The 27,817-nt window shown below is 39.8% G+C and overlaps 1 protein-coding gene across 3 annotated transcripts in view; it reads left to right on the top strand.

The window, feature by feature from the left end:
* FHIP1A (FHF complex subunit HOOK interacting protein 1A) overlaps window positions 1–27,817 on the top strand; it is a 91,911-nt gene that overhangs the window by 31,294 nt on the left and 32,800 nt on the right. For all 3 annotated transcript variants that reach the window (XM_065692677.1, XM_065692686.1, XM_065692697.1), the window contains exons 3-4: window positions 24,660–24,892; window positions 26,832–27,458. In XM_065692677.1, coding sequence (XP_065548749.1) covers window positions 24,791–24,892; window positions 26,832–27,458 — 729 coding nt within the window. In that variant the 5' untranslated portion in view covers window positions 24,660–24,790. The remainder of the gene's footprint in view (window positions 1–24,659; window positions 24,893–26,831; window positions 27,459–27,817) is intronic.

Consider the following 27,817-nt stretch of genomic DNA (forward strand, 5'->3'; position numbering starts at 1 on the left):
ATTACTTGTGGGTTTTGTAGCAGGACTGACTCTTCTAGTATTTTCAGGTATGAACTTGAAAGATGGAAGTTGCAGGAGAAAATTCAGCCGAAGTGGAATTTATGATTAGTGTTTGGATACTTCTCTTAGTTCCTTAGTGTTTCTATCTAGTATTGTCAAAGGCTTATTTCAGACGCTTTAGCTGGGTGCTCGATTGTCATAGGAACATTTCAAATATTAGTGCACATTTTAAATTATCGCAAAGAACCAAGCAGATATCCCCACTGGCTCCATTGCAGATGTGCTTTAAGATGCTGAATACTTGAAGGTCACTTAATATTTCTAGCTTTATCAGCCAGATGATTTGTAACATGTAAATGTAGTTGACACCTTTGCCTGGAATTTGGAGGCTTTGCCTAATTCTATTCCTTGCTGCTAATTAGTCCAGTAAGTTTTTTTTCATCTGACCAATTTATATTTCAGAAGTCATACCAGCAGTATTCATCTTTCACAGATTGAGATATTTATCTGATACCAGCAGACATTGTTAAACTCATGATCTCAAGTGGGACGCTGAATGGAGACCCCGTGTAAGAGGCTCACTGCCCAAATGTTTTTGGAAAATTACCTGACTTCCATAAGCAGTCAAACTTTTGGCATTCTTTACCATACCTGTGCTCTCCAGTGGCACCTTTTCCTAGTCCAAATATTGGGAACTGTCTGTATAGTCTTGGCTAAGCATGGCTTTTTATGGATGCTGTTGTTGTACTGTGCATAGCTTTCAGAACTCTGTTTTTATCCTACATTATATTCCTATAGTGCTGCTTCAGGGGAATGGATACAACATAGAGGTAGAGATACCCAATTCCTGCATTGTTTCCATAGCAGAGAAATGCCAGCTCATGATTTCCTTTCTTTCTATTTTTTAATCTAATTTCTCTTACTTCAAATCATCCAAACCCCTTGATACCTCTTGTCTGATTATGGCAATCTTGCAAATTAAGCTCCTGCAATAAATGCCATAGCAAGAAGCTTTCCTAGAATTACTAGTAACAGTAATGCTGATATTTTAGTTCTCATTGGAAGATGTTTTAGTTAATTTGAAGTGCCAGATCTTATATTGTTAGCTGTAAGAATTGTCAGGATGTCAGGAAAACTGTAAGCAGAGATTGGTCTGCTAAGATACACCACTAGCTGTAGTTCTTTCTACTTCTTGGATACAAGTCGTCATTAAACTGCATGAATTGTTTACGTTTTCTACTGAGGAGGTTGTATTTTTAGAAGTGGTTCTGCTAGTAGATTCCAGTAGGACAGAGGGTCTTTGAGATGACAAGCATAATGAAGCTGATTATCAACAGCATGTTTCAAAATAATGACTTTATTAGTGTCATCTTCAAAAGCTAATAGGATAAAAAAATTGTGGAGTTTTGTTGTGATGTGTTGTTTGGTGTTTTTTTGACTCCTCTGTCTGACAAAGGCAGCCTCACTATTACCTTGTTTTGAGTATCTTTGACTGTTTTATCTCAGAAATAAGACTCAGCTGGTGAATGGAGGGAAAGATGGAGGCTATACAGATGGACCATTTAGGGAGGATTTCATTCATGTGATAGTGGGGTATCACTGTTTGAATGAGTTAAAAACAATAAATTATGCATGTCACATTGTCTTACAGTATGGAATATATTAATAGGTTCTGAAATACTTAGTAGAGAGTGGAAAGTAAGCTGTATTTTACTGACTGATAGGTCCCATGAGGCTACTTTCTAAAACTTTAAAACCATGCTTTCAAACCATGGTGCTGTTCTCCATGCTTTCCTGGCATTCTCCTGTGGTGAATCAAGTTAGTTCTTGAATAATTCTTAATTAAAACAACTTGCTTAACAAAAGCAGGCTCTTATTTAAGCAACATTCTCTCTTGAGAACAGCATGGCCCAAACATGTCAGTATTTTGAAAAGCTTGTCTCTCAAGATCAAATTCTACATGAGTCTCTGTTACGGTAATCTATTGTTTTGAGGTTGGATTTGATTATTGCTAGTATTATAAAATGTCTTTAAGGCTTTGTGGCGTTTCCATGCAAGTGAATAATAATACAAGCATGAGGGTGGAGAAGGGTGTATGCCAGACTTATTTTCCATAAAAATCTAGTAAAGAAAATATATACAGCTTTCTCTGGCATTGAAATTCTATAAATTGAGCCTATGAAGAATTAGAAAGATCAGAGAGAAAGGGATTTGGTTAGAGTTGGGCTGGGTTAGTTTTGTGCCTAGGTCTTTGTGCTGTGACTCTTAGGTTTCCTTTTGGTTGTTTTGAGTTCAAAGAGAGATGTGAAAAAACATTTATGTCCAACAAAAGAAGGGGCTACAGCTGCCAAAAATAAGAAATCCATGTGGTTACAAGAGCTGACCTGAGCTGTCCCTTTGTTTGCTTAACCTGTCATTGATTCTGCCATTGCACATGACAAGGGGAAAATACCCCTCTCATGAGGTGCAGAAAGTGCTTGAGGCTTCCAAACTGCTTTAACTCTGATTGAGGATAGCTGTTTACACAAACCACTTGGATCCCTGCTGTTATCGACCACTTGGATGAGGTGGCAGACCTTCACCCAGAGTACTGTGCCTCTCTCCTAACTAAATATATTGACTGTTGAAGAGCTACAGATTTCTGAATGTGTGTTGTAGATACCTCTTAATATTTTATGCGGACTATAGCTCTTATAATCCCAGAATGTAGAATACTATTTTGGGAATGTAAGATGCATGTGAAAGGAATTCAGTAACTATACCAAAAATGTAATGTGGGAAATAATGAATTTCTTGGTTTGCCCTGGCCACAGCAGGGCAGCCTTATATCCTGTAAGCGGGATATATGTATAGTTTGTGCTGCTTTCCACAGAGATGGGGATGTGGACATGTTTTTAAACAAAACTTTTTAAGGTGTCTTGTTCTACTACAGGCTGTAGCCTTCCTCCATGCTTCTCTGCTTTTTTTTTTTCTGATACTGGTGCTGCTTTTGTCATGGCAATAAATACAGCTCTCTAACATTCAGTTTTTCAGCACATACTCTGCTCTTAATGAATGTGATCATTTACATGGTGTCACTCTAGTATTGGCATGCTAAATAATTTAGTGAGCTGTGGCAGGTAGATAGCTCTGTAGTGTCTATGTTACTATGGCAATATATTTGCTTAATGTAAATATTAATCATTCTGACCATATGAATCTCAGGGCTTCTGACATTATTAGCTGTGTTTGGAAGGTGGGAATCAGCATATCTCAAAGAAAAGTTGTTCTGGAAATATTAATAGTTTAAAGATTACTTTCTTCTTTTCATAATTTCTTCTGCTTTCTGACTGAGCTATGTAATCTATTGATTGCAATGAACAGAGGAGAACATTTCTCCCATTTCTTTATCATGGTTGTGACGCAGCTCTATTATAAAGAAATATATAACTGTATTCTGATCCTCTAAAAATTCAGCTGACTGAAGTGAAAGGGAATAGGATCTTGAGGTCCATCAGCTTTGCTCTCAGTCACAGAGGCAAGGCAGTTCAAGAAACATAAGAAATAAAATCAGACTTGGAAGAAAAAATCTGGGATATTGGATCCAGTTCCACGGCTTGAAAATTAAGATAAGTGTGAGAGGCTTTTCTGTCCCCTTTTTGGGTGCTGTCAGGTATAGAGTTAAGAAACTCTAAAGTTAAGAAACCCCTCATTTGTCTGAAAGTTAATGTGTAAGCAATATGTCAATGAAGTATGTTTCTGAAATGTTTATGTAGATTCTATGATTCTATGTTTTTCTAATCTGTTTTTCTGGACCATTTCCAGGGAAAAAGAACTACCTTTTGCAAAGTCTCGTCTGAAAGGCCAGCGTATTCCTGATTTTCTGAACTATTCTTTGATCTGCCGGCTCTTTTGAGGCAACAAGCAGAAGTGGTAAAAGAATGAAATCATTCACCTTTTCTAAGTATGATGTGGCATCACAATTCATCAGTTGATAGTCTATATAAAACTTCAGTCACTTCAAACCATAAATGATGAATGTACATCAGTACTATTCATAACATTTTATGTACCATTTTAAAACTTGTTAAAAGCCAAAACTTAAGATCAATGCTGAAAAGACTTGGCTGGAATGTGCTCCCTCCCTGTTCTTGAAATTTTCTCCCTGAATTGTCTCCAACTGCCAAACATCTGTAATGTAGGAGAAAAAAAGCATTATAAGCGGTCTTTAATTATTTGTAGGGTAGATGATACTGGAGGGTTCTGTGTGCTGCATTCTAACCTCAACGCTCAGCACCTCTCTGTTTGGTCCATTAACTGTCGAAAAAGAAACAATAAAAAATACAGTAGTAGCCAAGCACAGACTTCTGAGTTCTTTGTGCTTCACAGAAGAGTCTTTGCTAAACCTGCATATGTGTTCTTTATTTTTCCTATCTTTGAGATGATAAAACTTTTGCTGTCAGTTTTTGCATGTAAAGTAATGCTCCTTATTGGATAGGAATACAAACTGGAGTTGTTAGTTGCCTTTTCATGGCACTGTTGCTCACAAATGCTAGTTTGGAATTCAAGTTAACCTAGGAAAATTAATTATTTACCACATATCTTTTCCTGACAAGGCTGCCTGTGGGAATACTGTGCTGCTGGCTGTCTCTAAAAAATATAATGTGTTTTAGGTGCATCTGTTGTTTATAGATGCAGGGAAGTATTGAAGCATTTAGATTCAGAATACCTACTAAGTATTAGCATAGTTGAAAGAGTAATTGGAGCAGCTTCTCTGATTATTCTTTTAGTAAACAAGCCATACTCACAAAATACCTAGGGAAAAGCCATGTGTACTGCAATACATTGAAGGAAAAAGACTGCAGAGCCACTCTGTCCTTTGTGGAAAGAACCTGTGTAGAGAGAGGAGCTCCTGTGGGATCAGGCTAGCAGGACTTTCCCTTAGGGAGAGAGGCTTGATGACTTTGCTTTTCCAAAGTCACAAGTATCTGTTTTCAAGACAGCTGGGAGGGATCCTCTGAGTACGCAGTACTCCTTTCCAGGTTTGGCTTCAGGACGTGACACACGCAATAGGAACCAGATGTAGAGCGCGAGGAGTTCTTTTGACATAACTCATGCTACCAGTAGCTGAAAGAGTCTGGTGGAGCTCATCTGTCTTGGTGGTTTAGTGGCACTAAAACCTACCGCTGAAGCGGACTGCTCTCTTTCTGGGTTTTTTGTGCCTGGCAACAGCATGGACTTGGAGATACAAGTGTATACCAGTGGATTCCTACAACCAGAGATGCAGTGGAATGCTTCACATCAGTGAAACATGTTCTGTTTCTGAGCTAACACTGCATTTCTTTGCTTCTACTGCTGAAATCTGGCATGCCTGTATTTTAAAGCTGGGCTGAAGAAAGTGTAATGAGTTGTATTACAAGCTGAATGTTTAAATGGGGTGATAAACTGAAAGGAACAAAAGTACGTTCCAAAAAGCAGTTGTGTTTAATGCTTCACATATGATTTGCTCAGCTAGCTTCTTTTATTGTCACACTGTAAATGCCTTTTCACTTTCCCCACAGAAGAAAAAATTCTAGTAGCTCTGCAATGCTTTTTTTATGTGCATAATGAATGTTTTCTGTTGAGAATTACCTTATAATTAAGCAGTGAAGTTGTTCTATCTGTAATGGTTTTATGCTCTTTGTTGTCATTCTTTTTGTATATTTTACTTCGAAAAGGCAATATGATGGCTGCTGTGTAGTCCTGTGACTTCAACGGCTCTCCTCGTGGAAGGAGAGCTGGTGCTGCTCTTGTGTTGGAATGAGGAGGTCCCAGAGGAACTGTGCATCTTAAGCTTGTCCTTATCATTCTTTTTTGGACTGGCACATGACTGACACTGATTACTGTTGATCCGTGGATAGCTGGCACATAATTACCCCCTGTCTTGCTGCATTTCCATTGCTGTCACAGGACAGATACATTGCAGAGGTTAAAATGGAGGGAATGTTCTGGCCCTTGTCCTCTTATGTTATCCTTAAAAATGGTCGTAGTCCATTTAAGTCCCCACGTTAGATAGATGTGGCAGAAAAATATGTAGGATAGAGTAAGGCATAAATTGTATTTTCAATATCCTTTTCAGTAAGTGGTGGGTAGTTTGTAGTAATCTGTGTAGTTTTGACAAGAGATGGTGAAAAAGGTGAGTAAACCCAGACAAATACGGTCTCCAGGGTTTTTTTTGTTAGTTGTATCAGTACCTCACTGCTTTTTTTGTTAGGAATTAGAGAGTATATGCCAAGTGTAACCTCATATGTTGTAGATACAAAAATACTTGTCACTTGATCCTTCCTGTTACTGCAATAAGTTAGACAGATACTGTTGAAATCATAGTGACAAGCAGTGTTTACCTGCTCTTACATTGTTAGAACATGGCTTTGGGCTTTCAAAAGGGTCAGCGAAAAGGTGCATGAGTTTAGCGCTTTCTCACAGCATGAGCTTGATAGGTGTTTATTTCCAGGTGCAGAACACTTAACTGCCAGAGCTACAGTAATACTAAAGGATGTGATTCTAATGTGCTACTTGGTTATTATAGTTTAATGCCACTCAGCTTTATAATTAGCTTTACTAGATGCTATTAATAATTGGGTTTGATATTCAAACCATGGTGTTGGAGTTAAGTGTGCCAATGAACCTTATCAGCAGAGCAAAATGTAAATTTTAACTCGTTTATCTCATTAGTCTTTAATAAGGCTTTGCTTCACAAATCATGGCTGCATTATCTGCTGATTATATCCTCTGATCCTAAGCGAAAGAGCACTCTAATAATAGCCATACATTGCATGAAACCCTCCCACTGGTGTTCTGAAACACTGTATTTTTCACTTCGTTTAGAGGGCCTTGATTGTGTCTTACCTTTTCTGTGCAATGCCAGAATAGAGAAAGGAAGGTGAGAATTCCTTACTTGAAGGCCCTGGGTTTAGAAATGTTTTGCCAAGTAGGAATTTCTGATGGGGGCCATAAGTCCAAGTGTGTTGTCTGAGTCTGGTGCATAGGGACTCTGAGAGTTTTCTGGGCAGTTAAAACAGTCAGACTGTCAACTGTATAATGATGACTTGCTGCTTTAATAATAATCAGGGCTTTCCAAAACTCTGTTGCTCTCATCTTAAGTGAGAAACGGAGCTGAGTGATTTGCCCTAGGCACATGTAAAAGGGAAGAGAATTGGAGGAGAATGTTAAGTCTGCTGGTTTGAACTCTTGCATGTAGGCAGTTATCACCATGGCTTGTGATGATGATCGTGTCCCCAGCATGCAAGTAAGAGGGAATGGAACAGATTTGAGGGAATTCTTCTAGCAAGTCTCATTAATGCTTTTCTTTTTTCCCCAGCAAATTGCTCATATGGTCTTGTCTTAGTCCAAATAAACCTGTTCAATCTATCAAGAAACTTTCAAGCTTTGAAGGTTTCCCAATAAACGTTAAAGATTCAGTGACTGTGAATGAACATGCTTGGTTCTGGTGTCTGAGGCAACAAAACTCAGTCACCCCACTTGTAAGCTGATTCAGTTCAGGTCTGCTTCCATGCAGTCTTTATTTTGAAATATTTACACTAATCTTCTCAGGTTGAGTTCTTAAATGATTGCATCTCTTTCTACAGCAACGTTAAAATAGTACTTCAGATATATCTGAAACAGTCCATCATGAGAGAATCTGTTGTTTAAATGGTTGCTATCATTGCAAGATTAATCTCTTTTGTTACCATCCTGTGTTAAATTGATACTTAAAACCCACTGTAGTACTCTGAGGGATGTGAGATGAGACAGCTGCTGTAGCACTGTATTTTAATAGCAGAAGCTACAAGCCCTCATGGGTCTATAGAGCCCATTGACTGCTTCTGGTGGTAGGTGTGCTCTACTCGTAGTCATCCATCACAGCACTGTGTTTTTTTTGCATTGATCATATTGATGGTCGAGGTGGTAGACTGATAACACTGTCACAGGGAGAACTTTCTGGTTTTAGCCTTGTCACAGAAAACTACGCATCTTGGATTCCCAGTCTTGCTGACTTCGAGGATGGAGAGGCATTGCCACAACCCCATCTGTGTATGTTGAATCTACCAGGTTTAAATTTGCAAGTGTTAGCAACTGTGGGGACTGGTTTTTTCCATTTAGGCTGATTGTTGTGCTATGTATAATTGTAGGAGGATGCGCTTCTGGTACACTTGCTCCTGAAGAGAGGTTTTCTGCCATTAGTCATATATGTTTGGTTTAGTGCTGACTTACTAATAACATCATTTAGTTTTAGTTAGTTATTCAGTGCGGAGGTGTGATCCTATGCAAATTCTCCCATAAAGTCAATGAAGGGCCTCCTGAGACATTGTCTGACTCTCAACACAGGAGGTTAATGTCCTTCATAGTTCAAGTATGCTTGAGAACAGCAGGAATATCAGAATATATGAGTGGAGAGACGATGTATTCTCAAACAGTATTGAAATGCTTTATCATTGAAGTGGCCATGGCATGAATTATGATACAAGTAAAATGGTGTCTGTAGGGAGAGATGAACTTGAAGATAAAACAGAGTATAGACATGGCAGCATGTCGTGACAGTAGAAATACGGTAAGTTTTGTTCCAGCAGAGGGATAACTGGTAAGCAGTATAATAGTTTAGCATGTACTAAAGTACTTATGTAGCCGATACATCATAACAAAAAAATGATTTTACATACGCTTCCTAATTCTCAGCCTATTTCCTCTTTTAATTGAGAGGTTGGAAAAATACTGTAAAATTGTAATTCAGTGTCAAACCCCATGTCCTCAGGAACAAAGTTGGAAATCTTACTTCTAAGCATACTATGGTTACAGCTGACTAATGCTGAAGGCCTGTGCATACAGACAGACCATCTCATGCTCTTCAAACTGTTGCTGCCTTATTCAGCATGTGCTTCTCCTTTGGAGCTCTGTGATGACTGGTACATCACCTGTGACTTTGTATAAGGCTCAGTTTGCAATTTTGGATAGCACATTTATTGCTAATTTTCAAGAAGATCATAAAGGTAGATGGATAAATTTAGGATGTGAGGAAAGATACTGGGTTTCAGGCACGGGAGATAAGAGTACACTGCAGCTATCTAGGTATTGGGGGGGGAAGTATTGGTGTACTGAAGCTTCTGATGCCTGGACAGCCAGACAAAAGGACAGCAGTAGATGTGCGGAGCAGCAGGGTTCCCAAAGAGATACAGAGACGCTCCCTACTTTTGGAGGCGTGCAGGCAAGAATAAGAACAACATATTGTTGGGTGGAACCTGTGCTTTCCCACGCCTGTAGAAGTCTTCTTAGGTGTTATAAAATTAAATGGGAGAGGCTGTGGTTTCACTTTTAGTAACCTGTACCAGGAAGGATTCCTGCTAGGGCTGACATCCAACTGTCATCTTTACTAGGCTTTCAGTATTGATCATTCCAAGTGTTTTAAAGTTTAATTAGTAATTAAATTTTATTTTTACTAGTTTCTGATATTTACCCTACCTTTTGGTAGATACTGTTCTCCTGCAACATTAGTAAAGTTCCATGTTTTTCACAGCAGTCTCTTTATGATGTATAGTCTTCATTTGCAATTCGGAAAGGGCTGTTATTTACCTTCTTTTACCTCCAGGGTGTGAAAGCTGCTAGTTTATCTTCATTCCTCCCTGGACTAGAAAGACACCCGTATTTCTATTCATGTTTTACCAAGGGTTCAAATGCAGGACTGAAAAGTTATACAGAATTGTTATGAAAGTGTCAGGTTACCTAGATCTCTCTTAAAAAATGTTCCCTTGATTATTTAGCAGTTTCTTTTTTTGCATGCTGGCAACATGTCTGAGACAAGTGTTGTATAGACTATAAATGTTTCTTTTGTTGCCAGTGCATTCGTATGTCTTATTATCCAGGCAAATGTAGTCACAAGAATGCAAGATGCTGTAATGTCATTCAGTTTCTGGTTGCAGAAAACTGGTGGAAGAGTGTAATGTATTTTCATAGTAGAGTAGACTTGTGTTATGAGATCAGAGATGAAGAATTAATTTCTGTTCTGCATAATGGACAACTTGATACTGTTTACATGACGCAAGTAATTTTATTCCTAGGAAAGTTGGAGAAGCTTAGAGAGAAAAACATCTACCACCTGTATAAAATGCAATGAAACTAAATAGAAATGGAAACATTAATAATGTGGATTTTTCTTTGGTTTGGCTTTTTATGCACTAAGCAGCATAAAAATGCCAACAATCCACTTTGGCTCTTTACTATCATATATATTAAAAGCAGAAAATTCAATGTATATATAGAAAGCCATAATCTGTCAAAGTCCATTCAACTTGCAAATCTGTACTAATATTTTTGAAAAGCGTGTTGCTGCAGGAGGAGGGATTGGTTTTTCATGGACCTACACTCACAGGTGGAGAAGTGTTATTTTATTGAGGTTTGGAGTTTGCAGTAGGAATTAATATTGAATGAATCTTCAACTTCTACTTGTCTGCTCTGAGTTTGAATAGAAAAGGAGAGGGAGAAGAATGTTCCTGTGCAGTTTCCTATGACACCAAGTACCTGTGGGTTTGGTTGTTGGGAATGGGGAACTGAAGGGACATGACAGGAGTTTGTCTTGACCTTATTCATCCCTCGCCCCCCCCCCCCCCCCGCTCATCCTTGTTCTTCAGTGACGTGCTGTTATAGCAACTTGGGGCTCTCATAACAGTAGTATTCATTCAGTGGTTTTTCTCAAATTTGGCAATTGATAGTCATAAAAAGGAAATGAAAAGGATTTTGCAAGTGCTTTTCTCTTTGCCAAGCCTGGTATGTAATTTAGGACAAAGGGAGTTCACTAGCTTCTGGAGCTTTCTCCAAGCTAAATTGCATGTCTGATGCAAACAATGTTGGTTCACACAGTTTGTTTTTTCTGGTCCTTCTTCTTGTTTTTTAAAAGAAGAAAAAAAGAAAACCCAACAAACCCAGCCAAAACTACAAAAATACATTTACATTCAAAAGTGTCAGTCCATTAAATATAATATCACAAGCCCTGCCTAATGTCAGGTGATACACAATACATAGGATGAGAGATAAAAATGACCTTTCGGATTTTAGTAGCTCATTAATTTTACTGGGTTTGAGGAGTAATTTGTGATGGGCCTCTGCCATCTTACAGTGCAGTAAAACAGTTGTCCTGAAGCTGTGTAATGATACGTTTTTGGTCATTCCCTTCTTTCATCATGTCACTACGAGGTTATCACTTCAGCATATAGAAAATAACATTGACTTGGTGGATAAGTATGTTGGGGTAGTAATTCTCTCTAAAATTAGTAGTTTCAGTTAACTGTGTACAGAAAGATAAATGACAGATTCAAGTCATCTAGTCAATTATAGTCCATGTACTATAATGAACATCTTGAAAAGTATGAGAGGGTTTCTTCGTATGATACATAGCTACCTAAATTTATATATAGTTGTGAGAAATTTCTTTTTTCCAGGAATAAGGAGAACTTTGTATTGTGAATGACGTCCTGGGAGGAGAAATAGATATGCTGCTAGAATAAGTATTATGTTAACAAGTAAGCAATATCCATTCTGTACCTAACACTTTTGATTTTTATAGCATATTCTGTCTTTTCTGGACCTTTTAATGGAGAGACAGATGAAGAGAAATAACATGTGGATGTGGACAAGAGACAGGAATTCCATCTGCAAAGTTGAAGTTCTTTTTCACAGTGAAAACTTAGTGACCGTCCTCTGAGGAAGCTTGTTGGTTGGTCTGGTTTATTGATCAAGTAATCAGGATAACCTTAATGGTGTTTTGCTACTGGTTCTTGTGGTTGAACTCTATTTAGAACCTGCAGAATCATCTGAGAGTTTGGAAATTAAAAAGAAATGTTTATAGCTTCTTCATCATGGAACGTGGAATGTTTAGAATATATGTTTATTTGCATTTTATTGTGGATTAGTGCTGAAAGCATACCCGTCTTCTTTAATGTCACTTTGTAGACTTGAGAACATTATTCTTGGACTTCTTATGCTTATTATAATGAGTAGTTTGACATGTTATACAAATCACTTGAAAAATTGTCTCGCATATTATTGCTGTAGCCATAAAATATATAGCTTAATCTTGTTGTCTGTAATCTACATATGATAATTACAGGTATATTGGTGACTTTTTTCCTAGACCATCTTTCTCTCAGGAAGATAATATTTCCTAGTCTGTATGTTAGTGCTCTGGAAATAGTTTTAAATCTTCAGAAAATAGTCTTATACTGCTTTGCTGGTCTCATTCATCTACCTGTCAGGAAAGTTTTCTAGATGGGCAACATAGTAATTTCCTGTTAATTTATTTTATGCTTTTAGCTACAGACACTGTTTCACTTTTCTCAAAAATGAACAAAAAAAGAGAAGTTGCATTCACTTCAGCATCACAGTGTCAAGAAGCATGTGGTTTTCCTAAATTATGAGTGGGCTAAGTTTGTATGTGTCACAGGTGTCAGAATTATCCTGTAAAGCAAAATTGATGTTGCATATCGCATAGATCATTTTGATTTCTTTTTTCCACTAGCATAACCAGAACATAAAGTAGGTTTTGTTAAATGTCTGCTTTCTGATGTGTTGCTCCTTCCCACTCTTGGATGGTGATGAATTTTGAAATAAACCCTGTACAAAATCTCAGTAGAAATGCAGAGGTTGACAACAACTGTTTTTTCCCCAATAATTCACTTCAATTATGACAAAACAAAATTACTAGTGTAGACACAGCAGCTGATACCTGCAATTCACCTGTAAGTCAAGGAATGGAAAGTAGCTTTCATTCAGTGATATGTGCTACACCCTGTGGGGTTGTTGTCGTTCTCTTTGAAACTTGGTATGAAAGCATATTCACAGTACAAAGTTTTAAACTGAGTTTTGTTTTGCTTGTGATGCCTGTCTCTCGCAGTACAACACTGAATGCTTTGGTCTGTGGGTCTTGGACATTTTAATGATTTGGTTTTCTGTGGAATATAGTTTTCTTGGGTTAGCAATCTTGGTGGTAGTTAGGGAAGGAACCAGAAAAGATAAAGCCTCAGAATTTGTTTCTGTTCAATGACATTTGCCCTCTTTAGTATAAAGGTAGAAATGATTTTTTCTGTTCTGTTTTGGGGTGTTTGTTTTTTTTTCCCCCAGTTTAGTTTAAGGTTTTAATATCCCTTTTACAGCAGTTGCCTGCTAGTAGCAGAAAAGATAGCTCAGTCAGACTGTGCCTGAGTGTTACTAAGGATAGAGATATCTAGCTTGGATTTTAAGAACCCTAGCTGCTATTTTATTCTCAAGTTTTTAAACAACATAACCTGTGTTTTGAACCACTGATTATCACCAAATATTGTTTTTCTGTATTAGGCCAAATGTGAGAAGATCAAATATATCAGAAAAACAGGTTTATTACATTCTTATCTCTCTCTAAAAGGAACAAGTCATATCACTAGAATTGCAACCTTATTTTTTCCCTCCCTGGCTTCAGATTTATGATCTAGGGATATGAACATGTAGTTCATTCCTTCTGGGACTTTGAAAAAGTAATTTCAGTGACTGGTATGCTCTTGAGTTCCAGTGAGATTGCTTACGTGCAAATGCATGTGGTAGGTGAACACATCCTGTAGTGTGTCAGGTAAATAGAGCCCTTCTTGAGGAGGTCAAGGTCTCTGTCAAGTATCCTGCTTTGTTTAATTACTGGCTTGTTGAGCAGTTACTGAGCTTTGGTAATAATGCCTTTTGATGAAGCGTTGATCGCATTGCTTGCTCATCTATGCTGTTACAGCACTGTTGAGCTGTGCTGTCAGATGGGCCTCTTGGCTGTCTTGCTGTGGAAGAATTGCCCATTCATGTGTCTGGAGAACCATGTATTTATTTAATGCTGTAACCTGAATCACCTGACATGTAGGGGTTTATAACAGCCATAAGATTACATAGATCATACAAAGAGTCCAGTGGTACCCCAATTAGTTGCCTGAGTTAATGTGGATATAAAAGAAACATATGAGTAGTGTAGCTTCCTGGAGTTTTTAATAAAAATCAGTTGTGGTTTTTAACTGCAGCAGGCTGTAGATGTAGATGACTGTAGATGGGACAGTAAGATTTTTGTCTCATTATAAAATATACTGCATGTAGTTTCTCTCATGAGATAGATTTTGTTCGGCAGTCTCTGTGGGGAGAAGTCACAAGACATTCTTACTTTCATGTAAGTAGGTTGGATTAAATGCTTGATGAGAACAGATTGATACTTTGATTAACTACATTGTTTTACAATTTGTGGTGACATGTTCTCTGTTAGGCTTTTAAGCAGATAGCTTTATAGGTGTAAAACATCTTCCCCCAGCCAATAGTGTCTTTGCAGATACTGGTAGAAAAGATTGAAGAAAGCTGACTAAATGTGAAATGTTTGCTTGAGCTAGACAAAAGACAGGGCAATTGGTGGACTGCCGCATGGACACATGAAAACAACAAATGAAGGAGGAAGATAATAATTCATGTAGCTTAAACTGTCCCTCTCATAATCTGCTGCAGCTTTCTTGATAGTCGAGTTTCTGAAGATGAGTAGTACTTAACCAAAAAGAGGATCCTCTGTTCCAGTAGCTTTTAACTGCTGACATTTTCTCAGTTGCCTACCACAAGCCTACTGCTCCCCAGTGAAAAAGCTCTACTCCTTCTGCATTCTGGTGATGAATGTGTAGGATCATTAAGGGTGGGGATGTGACTGTTCTTCATAGGCTTTTGTAGAAGAACTTAGCACAAGCAGGATGAATCCTTTCCTTTGAAAGGATTGATGTCTTCCTTTGAAACACTCTTATTAATAAAAATTTAAATCCTCCCCCTGATCATAGTCCCTAAAGAAAGGCTGAAAAAAATATGCAGAAGGCTTTCTTTTCAATCAGAAACAAACAAACCCTGAACAAGGTTCCTTTTAAGCTGGAGCTAAGTCAAGGCATGCTAAAATTTGCCACTCATTTTTCTCCCACTCTCCCTCATCCACTTATCAGAGGGTGCAGAGATGTAATTGCATAGCTATGCTTAAGACCATATAATTTCCCCTCTGCTTCCTGAAGTTGTCTGATTTCAAGCCCATTTATGCTACACTGATCCAAGAAAATGTTTTGATATATGCTGTTTCTTTCACTGCCACTGAGGCTTCTTATCCATCTCTCCGTTGCCTCTGGTGTTGTGCCTTGTGGACTGGCAGTGTGGAAAGCTTTGACCAGCAGAGCAAAAGCATGATGTATGTAGTAAGAGGTACACTTGTGTTTGAGAACCATTAAAGAACTCAGCATCTTAGTGTTTAAACCTTGATAATTAAACTGCAGAGCCTTGTAGCCTATTCTGTGACTACCTTACTGTATTAGGCGGTATACCTTTTGTCTGTACATGGAACCCCAAATCCTGCAAATTCATGTGTTATATTTTTTTAGTCAAAAGTGAAACTTTTGAAAAGAGACACTCCAGTGGGAGTGGACTTCACAGGGGATTCTCTTGCTAGGCTGTTCTTCTAGTGCACTTTGCAGTAAAATAAGTACTTCTGTGGATTGGGGAGTTCAGCCCTGTAATCAGCGTGTAAAAAGGGTTGATGATTTACAGACTTCTGAAGGAAAACTGAAAGCAGAAATCCTCCATGACTCCAGTGAATGGGTCTCAATCTCATCATTGATCTAAAGCTACCCAGTGCAGTCGTAGACTGCTGGCTTTTTTTAAACTGGAAATGAACTGAGTAGTGCTGAGGTTTTCTCTCTTATTCTTTAGTTAGCAGAGACTGAACTGCACAAACACAGTTACAGACCTGTGTTTGTGACTATATAACTTTCTCTGCTGCTTAGGGAGTGACAGGTGCCTGTTAGCATGTTTGTATATGCAACAGTTAACCAGATTTGCAGGAAGAAAAATTGCAACCAACTAACCGAGCCTACGTGGAAAGGTATTTAATATGAAACCAACATGTTTTATGTAGGTGCAAATCAATTGCCTAATTTCAAAAGCTGTTCCCTGGCTTAACAGAGAGTATAAGAAGATCTTAGGGGAGATAGTGACTTGTCACTTTGAACCTCAGTTCCTCCTGTGTGTGATGCATATGCTGATGCCTCTTGTTCCACATGAGGATTGTTGAACATATAAACCCTTGGTAGCAGGGGCAGTTACCTTGTGTAGGAGAAGATGGATTAGAGGCAAAAGTGTCATCAATGTAGGCAATCAGAATAGTTCTAGAAGGCACGTATAGGGGGACATGGCCTTGTAATAGGGTAAAATGACTGATAGGTAAGATACGGTTGATTTCTGGTAAGATTTACCTGCTAAGAAGGTTCTGTTACTGTGTGGCGTTGCCAAAGTGTTAAACTGGGCAGTGTTTTTTGGAAGTAGAATTTTGAATGGACTGCAGGTGAGGTTATTTGCACTTGTCAGACCTGTCAAATGGTGGAATAATACCTTGATCAGGATTTAGCAGAGAGGAAAGGCTAAATTATTGTACAATTTTAACCATGAACTGATTAAAATAAACATTTACTTTTGCTCTTAGTGGCCTCAAGTTCACTTCTACCCCTTCCTCCATGAATTGGTGCTTTATAAATAATTTTCTCACCTTTGGACTCAATATAGTCAGCTTATTTGTCCTGTTTAATTGGAGTTAGTTTAACTTCACAGGGAACAACGTGATGTCGCAGTTAATGTGGCATATTTGGTCGTGCAAAATGATAAAGAAAACCTACTAATCTGGTAGCAAAATCTGCTTGCCACAAATGTAATGAATACATTCTTTCTACTACTACTATAACTAGAGCATGCTAACTTTAGATTGGTATGTATCTTAAAAGATAGTATCTGTTCCAGTTCAATTACTTTCATTTTTTAAATAGGTACATTGTTTTTAGGATCTCTGTGACCACTGCAGTTGTCAAAAGCTTTGAGCTTTGTATGCTTTCTGAAACACTATTACAGAGTTTGAAGTCTTTGAAGCCTACACAGTCTATTAGTGCTTTGTATTACTAATGAATTCCAGCATCCTAAGATGCTTTCCAAACTGGAAATATTTGCATCCTTAAAGGAGCTGATTTGATTTTTAGAAATATAGTGGCATATTGCAGTCTGTCTTGTTACTTCTAAATTAGAGATGCTTAAAAAGCCATAGTACTGGCTGCTGTGAGGATAATGTTTGTGTTCTCTCTCTGCTCAGATTTCAGATCCAGTAGCCGGGCTAAGATGCAATTGAACTTAGCCCTCATCAACTGAATGTTTGCTGCAGGCAAGTTGTTTTCAGCTAATAATTTAAATTTAGCATTTTTGATCTTCATTTGATTCTTTGTACAGTCTGTTTATGATGCCTTTGTGCGGTAGGAATGAACATTCAGAATGAGCTGTTTGGGTTGAAATTACTGAGATGCTCTTTTTTTGTCACCAAGGGATGAATGATCTTTTTTGTCATTCTTTGTTACTAAAGATGTAAGCAGCTTTATTCTTGTGATTGTGTGTATGTGCAGTACACTGTCAGGTTTTAGTTAGAGTACATAAATGCTGGAGCTGAATTTGCTATTTTACAGTTCGTCAGTTACATAATCCCAAAGATCTTTATCAAGCAATGTGGTGGTGTTTGTACCGGTAATAACAAGCATAGCAAATAGACCAGGCAGGATGCATGCAATATCAGCTTGAGGGAACCTTCCTAAAAGTCTTCTATGAATGGTAGTATAGACATTTCTAGAGTTAGTAACACTGAAAGCTTTTGCTCTTCTGATCTAGTGCCATCTAACTCTGAAAAAGATCCAATATGAATCATAATGCTGGCAGTTGTTAATGACCTGTGTATCTGAAAACTTGTGGTGTTGTAATTTGAGTGTGCCCAAATCGGGACTTGGAAATAGCAAGGAGGTCTTAAATATCTTGGATAAATAGGGTCTTAGAGGACTTTATGCAGGAAATGGTGGGACACCTTCTTGTCTTGCAGACTTCTTTCACAGGGGCTATATCTGTACTTTATATATCATAGCTAGACTTAGGATATATGTAGCTATGATGTGGAGGAAAAGATGTCCATGCTGTAAGTGCGGACTGTAGCAGTTAGCTGCTTAGGCAGTAAGCTGTTAACAGAGGCAGGACTTGAGTGCTCAGTAACATGGTGGTGGTTATAAATTCTTACACAAATGTAACTAAGTAGCGCTTTTGTGGAAAGTGAGCTGTCTTATTGGACACACAAACCTAACAGTGGCTCTGTCACTGGATCTTCTTGGCAGCTTGCTGTATTTTGAACCTGTGGTGAGAGATGTACCACGTGTGTTCACTTTAAGTCTTTTCATAGCTGCAGAGAAGTAGGGCTGTATTTCAGGTATCTATAATGACCAAAGCACCAGAATGGAACCTCTACCTCCAAAAAGTATGTTTAGAGAGCTACAAGATAGAAGTAGTCATTTAAAAGAGGGTCTGTCTCATTGGGAGTGATTGAGTACTGTCTTGAGGTTTGTGGAGTCTGAGGTTGGGGTAGGAAAGATGCTTAAGGGGAAAAGAAAATTGCAAATATTGGGGAGGACAGAGAATTAGAACAGATTAGAGGAGAAAAGAGGGTAATGGGTTAAATAGTTTTGGACTGCCTGTGTGATGCATCCTAGAACTCTGCATGCAACTCTAGAGTCTTATATCACTGATCTTTGTTTTTTATCAGCATTCCTGAAGAAAGCCATAATCTCCCGTATTGTTGTTTACTATCTTAAATAGTGGAGGCTGATCTGAAGTTTCTGATTCTATTCTTGGCTTCCTACTGCTGTACTGCTGACAGAATTTGTCATGTGATAGCTAGTTGTGTAATATCAGTTACTTTAAATTCTTAAATAAAATGCAAAGTCTACACTGAAACAACCTCTAAGTTGTAAAGTCAAACAACTCGTAAGTTCCAGAATTGAGCTTGCCTCTGCTTTTCTAATTAAGTTCTCTTGCTGCACCTTATGATACCATCTTTAATTACACAATCACATTAGTTTTTCCAAAGCTGCTTGCTTCACTTCATGAGCAGGACAGATCTGCTCGAAGGGTGAATCAGGGCTGTGTAATGAAGGACACCTTTTGCCTGGAGAAGTCTGAACTTTTACAGAAATGGAAAGATTTCTGTTTGAAGGAGAGGGCTGACAAAAGAGGGAGCTGGCAGTAATTGGATAGGTGATCTGGAAGAATAGGTTAGTTAAATATTCCTTTGGATTATTAGGTCTGGTATTAGGCAAACTACTTAAAGCAGGTTTATTCTAAATGGTCTGTGAGCATTCATCTTGTTTTCTGAGTGGTTTTTAGCAGAAATGTTGAGCTCTCAGAGCTGCAAGCACAATCACCAGAAGCTGTGCATTGAATATACAGTGGGTCCCTACAGTTGTTAGTAATGATAAAAAAAAAACCAAAACCAGATCCTAGGCCTCTGGAGTTGTGTTCTCAAATGCTTGCTACTCTTATCCTTGTTTGAACATATATACATATAACATGTATATAGAACATGTAATATATATATAGGTGCAGGGAAATGCAGAACCATCTTTTGCTTTTTGCTTGTGTTAGAAATATTAAAGTTGTACCCTGTGCATTTGTGTACATTTTGAAAATGGTGAATGTTTGCTGCTGCTTTTAGGACAGGCTGTAGGTTTTCCTGTGCTAACAGTTTCAAGAATATAAGCACATGCAGGAAACAGAGATCTGCAGAGAAAAGAATTTTATCTTTTAAGATACATGGAGAGAAATAAGTGTTACACTGGTAAAGAATTGCTACATAGGCTGTGGCAGCACAGAGTAAAAAATTTCCTCATGTGTTTCACTAACCTGATGAATCCAAGAGGTCCAGGGGCCCTGGGATCTTAATGAAGACTGGTGAAAAGGAGAGCACATCAAAATACAGTCTCTTATGGAAATCAAAACCTGCTAGGGCTTACATGAACTGTAGGAACTTGCAGTGCATTTGTTGTATTCCTAAACAATTTGCACATTGGTGTTGTGGAGATATGGTTTGGCTGGAGTTTTGGGGGGGTTCTTTGTTTATTGTTTAGTTTTTTTTTGGGGGTGTGTTTTGTTTTGTTTATGCTATGGCACAAAATGGAATTCAGTTAAAGCCTAATTTTAAAGCCAACCGTATCCTGGGCTGCATCGAAAGGAGCGTGACCAGCAGGTTGAAGGGGGTGATCCTGCCCCTCTACTCTGCTCTTGTGAGACCTCACCTGGAGTATTGTGTGCATTTCTGGTGTCCTCAACATAAAAAGGACATGGAACTGCTGGAACAAGTCCAGAGGAGGGTCACGAGGATGATCAGGGGACTGGAACACCTCCCGTATGAAGACAGGCTGAGGAAGTTGGGGCTGTTCAGCCTGGAGAAGAGAAGGCTGCGTGGGGACCTCATAGCAGCCTTCCAGTACCTGAAGGGGGCCTATAGGGATGCTGGGGAGGGACTCTTGGTCAGGGACTGTAGTGACAGGACAAGGGGTAATGGGTTAAAACTTAAACAGGGGAAGTTTAGATTGGATATAAGGAGGAAATTCTTTCCTGTTAGGGTGGTGAGGCACTGGAATGGGTTGCCCAGGGAGGTTGTGAGTGCTCCATCCCTGGCATTGTTCAAGGCCAGGTTGGACAGAGCCTTGGGTGACATGGTTTAGTGTGAGGTGTCCCTGTCCATGGCAGGGGGGTTGGAACTAGATGACCAGTCCCAGAGAAAAAAAAGGGTTTTGGGGCAGGAGTTAGCAGGGCTTATTGACAGGGCTTTAAACTAGTTAGGAAGGGGGGAGGGGATTTAACTGGGCCTGTTGGGGACAAGCCCAAGAGGAACATGCTAGGGATTGAAGGGTGGCGGGCTAAGGAGGACTATCAATCTCTTGTTTCACTTGTGGGAAAGGATAGCTCTTTAGACCCTGTCCCGCAGGGGAAAAAGAGTACTAGGACTGGCTCCCTGAAATGCCTGTACACCAATGCACGCAGCATGGGGAATAAACAGGAGGAGTTAGAAGTCTGTGTGCGGGCTAAAGGTTATGATCTAGTGGCGATTACAGAGACATGGTGGGACAGTTCACATGACTGGAATGTGGTCATGGATGGCTATGTCCTTTTTAGGAAAGATAGGTCAGCGAAGCGAGGTGGTGGAGTTGCTCTTTACGTGAGAGAGCAACTAGAATGTATTGAGTTCTGTCCGGGGTCGGATGAGGAGCAAGTGGAATGTCTGTGGGTACGAACCAAGGGGCTGACTGGCACGGGTGATACAGTTGTGGGGGTCTATTACAGACCTCCTGATCAGCACGAAGGAGTTGATGAGGCTTTCTACAGGCAACTGGAAGTAGCCTCGCGACTACATGCCTTAGTCGTCGTGGGGGACTTTAATTACCCCGATATTTGCTGGAAGACTCACACAGCCAGTCATTCACAGTCTAGGAGGTTCCTCGAGTGCATTGATGATAATTTCTTAATGCAAATGGTGGACGTACCAACTAGGGGAGCAGCGCTGCTAGATTTAGTACTCGCCAACAAGGAGGGTTTGGTCGAAGTGGTGACGGTCAATGGCAGCCTTGGCTGCAGTGATCATGAGATGGTGGAGTTTAGGATCCTGTGTGGGAGGAATAGAATACCTAGCAAAGCCACAGTTCTGGATTTCCGAAGGGCCAACTTTGGCCTCTTCAGTCAACTGCTAAGGGAAGTCTCATGGGAAAGTGTACTAGGCGGTAAAGGGGCTCAAGATAGTTGGTTAGCATTCAAGGACCGCTTCTTCCAAGCTCAGGATCGGAGCGTCCCAATGAGTAGGAAGTCAAGTAAGGGATCTAGGAGACCGGCGTGGTTAAACAAGGAGCTGCTGGGCAAACTCAAGTGGAAAAGGAGAATCTATGGATTATGGAAGGAGGGGCTGGCCGCTTGGGAGGAATATAGGACAGTTGTTAGAGGATGTAGGGAGGCAATTAGGACAGCTAAGGCCTCCTTGGAACTCAATCTTGCTAGTCGGGTTAAAGACAATAGAAAGGGCTTCTTCAAATACATAGCAAATAAAACTAAAACAAGAGGCAATATAGGCCCACTGCTGAACGAAGTGGGTACCCTGGAGACAGAGGATATAAAGAAGGCAGAGGTGCTGAATGCCTTCTTTGCCTCTGTCTTTACTCCTGCAGACTCTCCCCGAGGGCCCCGGATTTCTATAGCCCCAGAAGGAGTCAGGACAAAGGAGGAGTTTGCTTTGGTAGATGAGGATTGGGTTAGGGATCAGCTATGCAAACTGGACATCTGTAAATCGATGGGTCCGGATGGAATGCACCCACGGGTGCTGAGGGAGCTGGCGGAGGTCATTGCTAGGCCACTTTCCATCATCTTTGGTAAGTCGTGGGAAACGGGCGAGGTGCCTGAGGATTGGCGGATGGCAAAGGTCACACCAATCTATAAGAAGGGCAAGAAGGAGGACCCGGGTAATTATAGACCGGTCAGCCTTACCTCCATCCCTGGAAAGATGATGGAACAACTTATTCTTGACTCCATCACTAGGCATATCAAGGATGAGGGGGTCATTAAGAACAGCCAACATGGTTTTATGAGGGGGAAGTCATGTATGACCAACCTTATAGCCTTCTATGAGGAAGTGACTAGGTGGAGGGATGATGGTAGAGCGGTAGATGTAGTTTTTCTTGATTTCAGTAAGGCATTTGATACTGCCTCCCACAGCATCCTCATAGATAAGCTGAGGAAGTGTGGGCTTGACGATCAAGTAGTGAGGTGGATCGAGAACTGGTTGAAAGGAAGAAGGCAGAGAGTTGTGGTCAATGGCGCAGAATCTAGCTGGAGGTCTGTGACTAGTGGAGTTCCTCAGGGGTCGGTGCTGGGACCGGTGCTGTTTAATATTTTCATCAATGACCTGGATGAGGGAACTGAGTGCACCCTCAGCAAGTTTGCTGATGACACAAAACTGGGAGGAGTGGCTGACACACCAGAGGACTGTGCTGCCATTCAGCGAGACCTGGACAGGCTGGAGAGTTGGGCGGGGAGAAACTGGATGAAATTTAACAAGGGCAAGTGTAGAGTCTTGCATCTGGGGAAGAACAACCCCATGTACCAGTACAGGTTGGGGGGTGACCTGCTGGAAAGTAGTGAAGGGGAAAGGGACCTGGGGGTCCTGGTGGATAGGAGGATGACCATGAGCCAGCAATGTGCTCTTGTGGCCAAGAAGGCAAATGGCATCTTAGGGTGCATTAGAAAGGGAGTGGTTAGTAGGTCAAGAGAGGTTCTCCTCCCCCTCTACTCAGCCTTGGTGAGGCCGCATCTGGAATATTGCGTCCAGTTCTGGGCCCCTCTGTTCAAGAAGGACAGGGAATTGCTTGAAGGAGTCCAGCGCAGAGCCACAAAGATGATTAAGGGAGTGGAACATCTCCCTTATGAGGAGAGGCTGAGGGAGCTGGGTCTCTTTAGCTTGCAAAAGAGGAGACTGAGGGGTGACCTCATCAATGTTTACAAATATGTGAAGGGTAGGTGTCAGGATGATGGAGCTAGGCTTTTTTCAGTGATATCCAGTGATAGGACAAGGGGCAATGGGTGTAAACTGGAGCATAGGAAGTTCCACGTTAACATCAGGAAGAACTTCTTTACTGTAAGAGTGACAGAGCACTGGAACAGGCTGCCCAGGGGGGTTGTGGAGTCTCCTACACTGGAGATATTCAAGGCCCGCCTGGACAAGTTCCTGTGTGATGTACTGTAGGTTACCCTGCTCTTGCAGGGGGGTTGGACTAGATGATCTTTTTAGGTCCCTTCCAACCCTTGGGATTCTGTGATTCTGTGATCTTGAGGTCCTTTCCAACCCTAACTATTCTATGATTCTATGATTCTATGGTTTGTAAAAAGTAGACTCAAAATTTAAAGCTTGTGGAGGGGGAAAGAAAGGGGGGAGAGACACAACAACTGTCTGACATAGATACAGGTGCTTGAGGGGATAATATGTTCTCTTAAGCCTCTCAAATATCTGGAAGATATCTGTCTTTGTTTCATTTTAACTTTCCCCTGCAGGTGTGCAACTACTTTGATACTTGGATATCTAGGATATTAAATAATGGATGAAAAGAACATTTCAATGTTTGGTCTTATTCTCCGAGTCCTTTAATATGACATCTCAATTTATTTGGCTTTGGATACATGAAGGTTTTATCTTTTCTGTTGTTTGTAGTTACTTTGGTATTGATACAGATGCATTCTTCTACTTGCATATGTTGTTCCACAGATATTTTCAACTGTTTATGATATGATTTTGGCCAGAAAACTAAGTACCTGTAACTATATCTATTAATGGAAATATTGTTTTTAAAAAATAGGGAAACAACCTGTACTTTTTTTTTTTTACGTGTAAAATCTATACAACATTAATTACGAAGCAGCTGTGAAGAGACATGGTCAGATGGCAAAAATGTCATAATGAAGAATTGAAAATGTAGTGACATATGCATAAAATGCTCATGGCATGAGCTTCTGTTATGTTTGTTTATTTCAGTAGCATCTTAGTTCTGTTGCTGATCTCAAATGTTTGAGCATTAGAAACTGTTACCATGAGGAAAAAATTGAGAAGATGGTCCTATATAATATGCTTTAAAAAGTTCTATCTTCAAACTGAATTAAAGAAAGGTTTTATTGTTCTCTTTAAGTATATTCTTTTCTGTTATACACTGCTATTTGATGTGCATAAGTATATGTGTTTTGGTTTGTTTTTTTAACAGATTTCTGTGGATACCAAAGCTCAAATCACAATGCCAGTCTCATCAGGATGCTTGAACATCTGCAGCTAATTACAGGACTTTAAAAAGAAAATCAGCATGGCCTAGTTGGCTTCACCTTTGGAAGACTTATAATGTCCTCTGGAACTAGTATCAGCAAAAATCGGCAGGCTCCGAGCCTGCAGGGTGTTGACCCAGAAACATGCATGATAGTGTTTAGAACTCACTGGGCACAGGTAATGTTAATTAGTTTTATTGATTTGAAGTAGGCTGCATTAATAGGAATTTGCTTCATTCTTTCTTTGGGATAATCCTGAATTGCAAAGGAACAAATGCCCTTAATGCAGAATGTAGTAGATGACACTGAAACCTTCTTAAAAAAACAAAGGTATTTGACCTTTCAAGGTATTGTTAGGCTTTACTAATCACGCTTTGAATTTCAGATTTACATCTAAATGGGAAGTGGTAGGACATGGTAATTTCTAATGGAACGACTAGATCTTTTCTAGTGATTCACAGTGACTTGTACCTTGTTGCAAACCTTTATGCTTCCTTATGCTGCGTAGAGCTTGCTTAGCTTTTATGAGATATATTTGATGCATGGTGCAAAGCTGTACGCAGTGTTGTTTGTTATGGATAAATGTAGATTATGCACTTCAGCATATTCCAGAAATTGTTTGCATGTCATCAGGATTATAATTGCTTTTAGGCAAAGATGTTTTGCTCTGAGCACCACAATACAAGGTCTTATTTGCTGCAGTAATATGAATAACTAACGGTTTATGTAAAATTGATTTCTGTGCTGCTGCTTTTGCTGTTTTTTGGCCATCCTGAGAGCAAGCTAGATGAGTGGTGGTGTTTCTGAGATGTTTCCGGAGTCAGAGGAGCCATCATTCAAGACTTACCTTTTCTCACTTAACTATAGTGATATTATCATGTTAGGGGAGTCGCTAGGTTCCTTTGTGGTTTTATGGCAATTATCCTCCAGAAAAAGGCTAAAAAAGTAGCTGTCTCACAGACAGCAAGCTTCATCGATTGTGAGCAGAACAGAATTTAATCCAGGGTTGTCAATTCTGGGATGACAATTGTTACTCAATCCTAAATCCATATTGAATGTTGCAAGTGTATGTGGGTATCGGTGACCATTTGGTGTATCATGTGTTCAGTTCTGAGCTTGCCATTACAGGAGAGATATTGAATTGCTGGAGCAGGTCTAGAGAAGGGCAACAAAGCTGGTGAAGGGCCTGGAGCACCAGTCTGATGAGGAATGGCTGAGGGACCTGGGATTGTGTAGTCTGGAAAAGAGGAGGTTCAGAGGGGGGCTTATTGCTCTCTACAACTATCTGAAAAGAGGATGGAGGGAGGTGGATGATGGCTGATCTCCCAAGTGACAAGCGATAGGACAAGAGATAATGGCCTCAAGCTGTGCTAGGGGAGGTTTAGAATGGATATTAGGAAAAAATTCTTCACCACAAAGGTAGTCGGATGTTGGAAGAGGATTGCGCAGGAGTCACTGTCCCTGGAATTGTTCACAAACAGTGTAGATGAGGCCCTTAGTGATATGGTTTAGTGGTGGACTTGGCAGTCCTGGGGTAAAGGTTGGACTTGATGATCTTAAAGGTCTTTTCCAAGCTAGTTGATTCTATGGCTCTATATAAGATGTGGCTAGGAAAGATTAGCTTTGTGGCCTTCTGCTGCTTTTACTACTGCAGATCATCGCATGATATTGACACTCTAGAGCACAGTTACTCTGGCTGAAGAGCAGGCCTTTTCATTTCAGTCCTCTGTGACAAAGAAACTTATTCCAAATATCACTGAAACTCAGTTTCTGAAGGCTGAGGAACTTAGTTTATCCATACTTCAGAGAACCCCAAGTTTTCAGCAATAAGTGGCAAACTTAGGTATTATTAATATTAAAATATTAAATATATAAATTATATATTATAATGTAAAATATTTTCTAAGTGAAAAAAAGCATTGTTTTGGCCTCATGTATGCCAAATGTGATAATCTCTGATACTAAATTTAGAAAGCTTGATGGACAAAAACTAAAAGCATAAAGAGTTTGCACATTTTAAGTAATTTCAAGTAAGGATTTTTTTTTCCCCTTATGGGATAAGTGAATATTTCTTAAAAAAACATTTAAATAACTGATGTGCCTTTGTTTCCCTTTAGGTTGTGAAGATTTTAGAGAAGCATGATCCTTTGAAAAACACTCAGGCAAAGTATGGGGCAATTTCACCTGATGAGGCCAGCACTGTTCAGAACTATGTGGAGCACATGCTTTTCTTGTTAATTGAGGAGCAAGCAAACGATGCCTCAATGGGGCCTATTCTGGAGTTTGTAGTCTCAGAAAACATCATGGAGAAGCTTTTTCTTTGGAGCCTCCGACGAGAGTTCACGGATGAGACAAAAATTGAGCAACTCAAAATGTATGAAATGCTAGTAACCCAGTCTCATCAACCTTTGCTGCATCACAAGCCCATCTTGAAGCCTTTGATGATGTTGCTGAGTTCCTGCTCAGGAACAGCCACTCCAACAGTGGAAACAGAGTTGGTTGTCCTTTTGAACCAGCTCTGCTCTATAATAGCCAAAGATCCCTCCATTTTAGAACTGTTTTTTCACACCAGCGAGGACCATGGAGCTGCCAATTTCCTTATATTTTCCCTGCTGATTCCCTTCATCCACCGAGAAGGAACAGTAGGCCAACAGGCCCGTGACGCACTGCTTTTCATAATGTCTCTGTCTGCAGAAAACAATGTTGTTGCAAACCACATAGCAGAAAACACCTACTTTTGCCCAGTAAGTTGTTCTTGGTTTACTTGGTCTTCTAAGCTGTCTTCCCTGTACTCTTCTCATCCTTTTCTGTCGTTTTTTTATGAGGATGTGTTGCAACGCATTTATTTCTGCTAGCAGCTGTTTCACCAATTGTAATGCTGTTTAAACCAAACACGGTCTTGCTCCTTGTTTCCATACCAGTGTCTTGTGGGTTTGGGTCAGTACAAGTATTTTTGCAGTCACACAGTGTATTGAATTGGAAAACTAATGGAAGTTATAGCAGAACTTGGTGGGAGGGAAACCTGTTCCGTCTTACTTTAAGACCTCTATGAGATTCTGGGGGTGAAGGGAGTGAGAAATAGGAACAGTGTTCTGAGGCTGTT

This window comes from Lathamus discolor, chromosome 1 (genome assembly GCF_037157495.1).
Source record: "Lathamus discolor isolate bLatDis1 chromosome 1, bLatDis1.hap1, whole genome shotgun sequence".
NCBI lineage: Eukaryota > Metazoa > Chordata > Aves > Psittaciformes > Psittacidae > Lathamus > Lathamus discolor.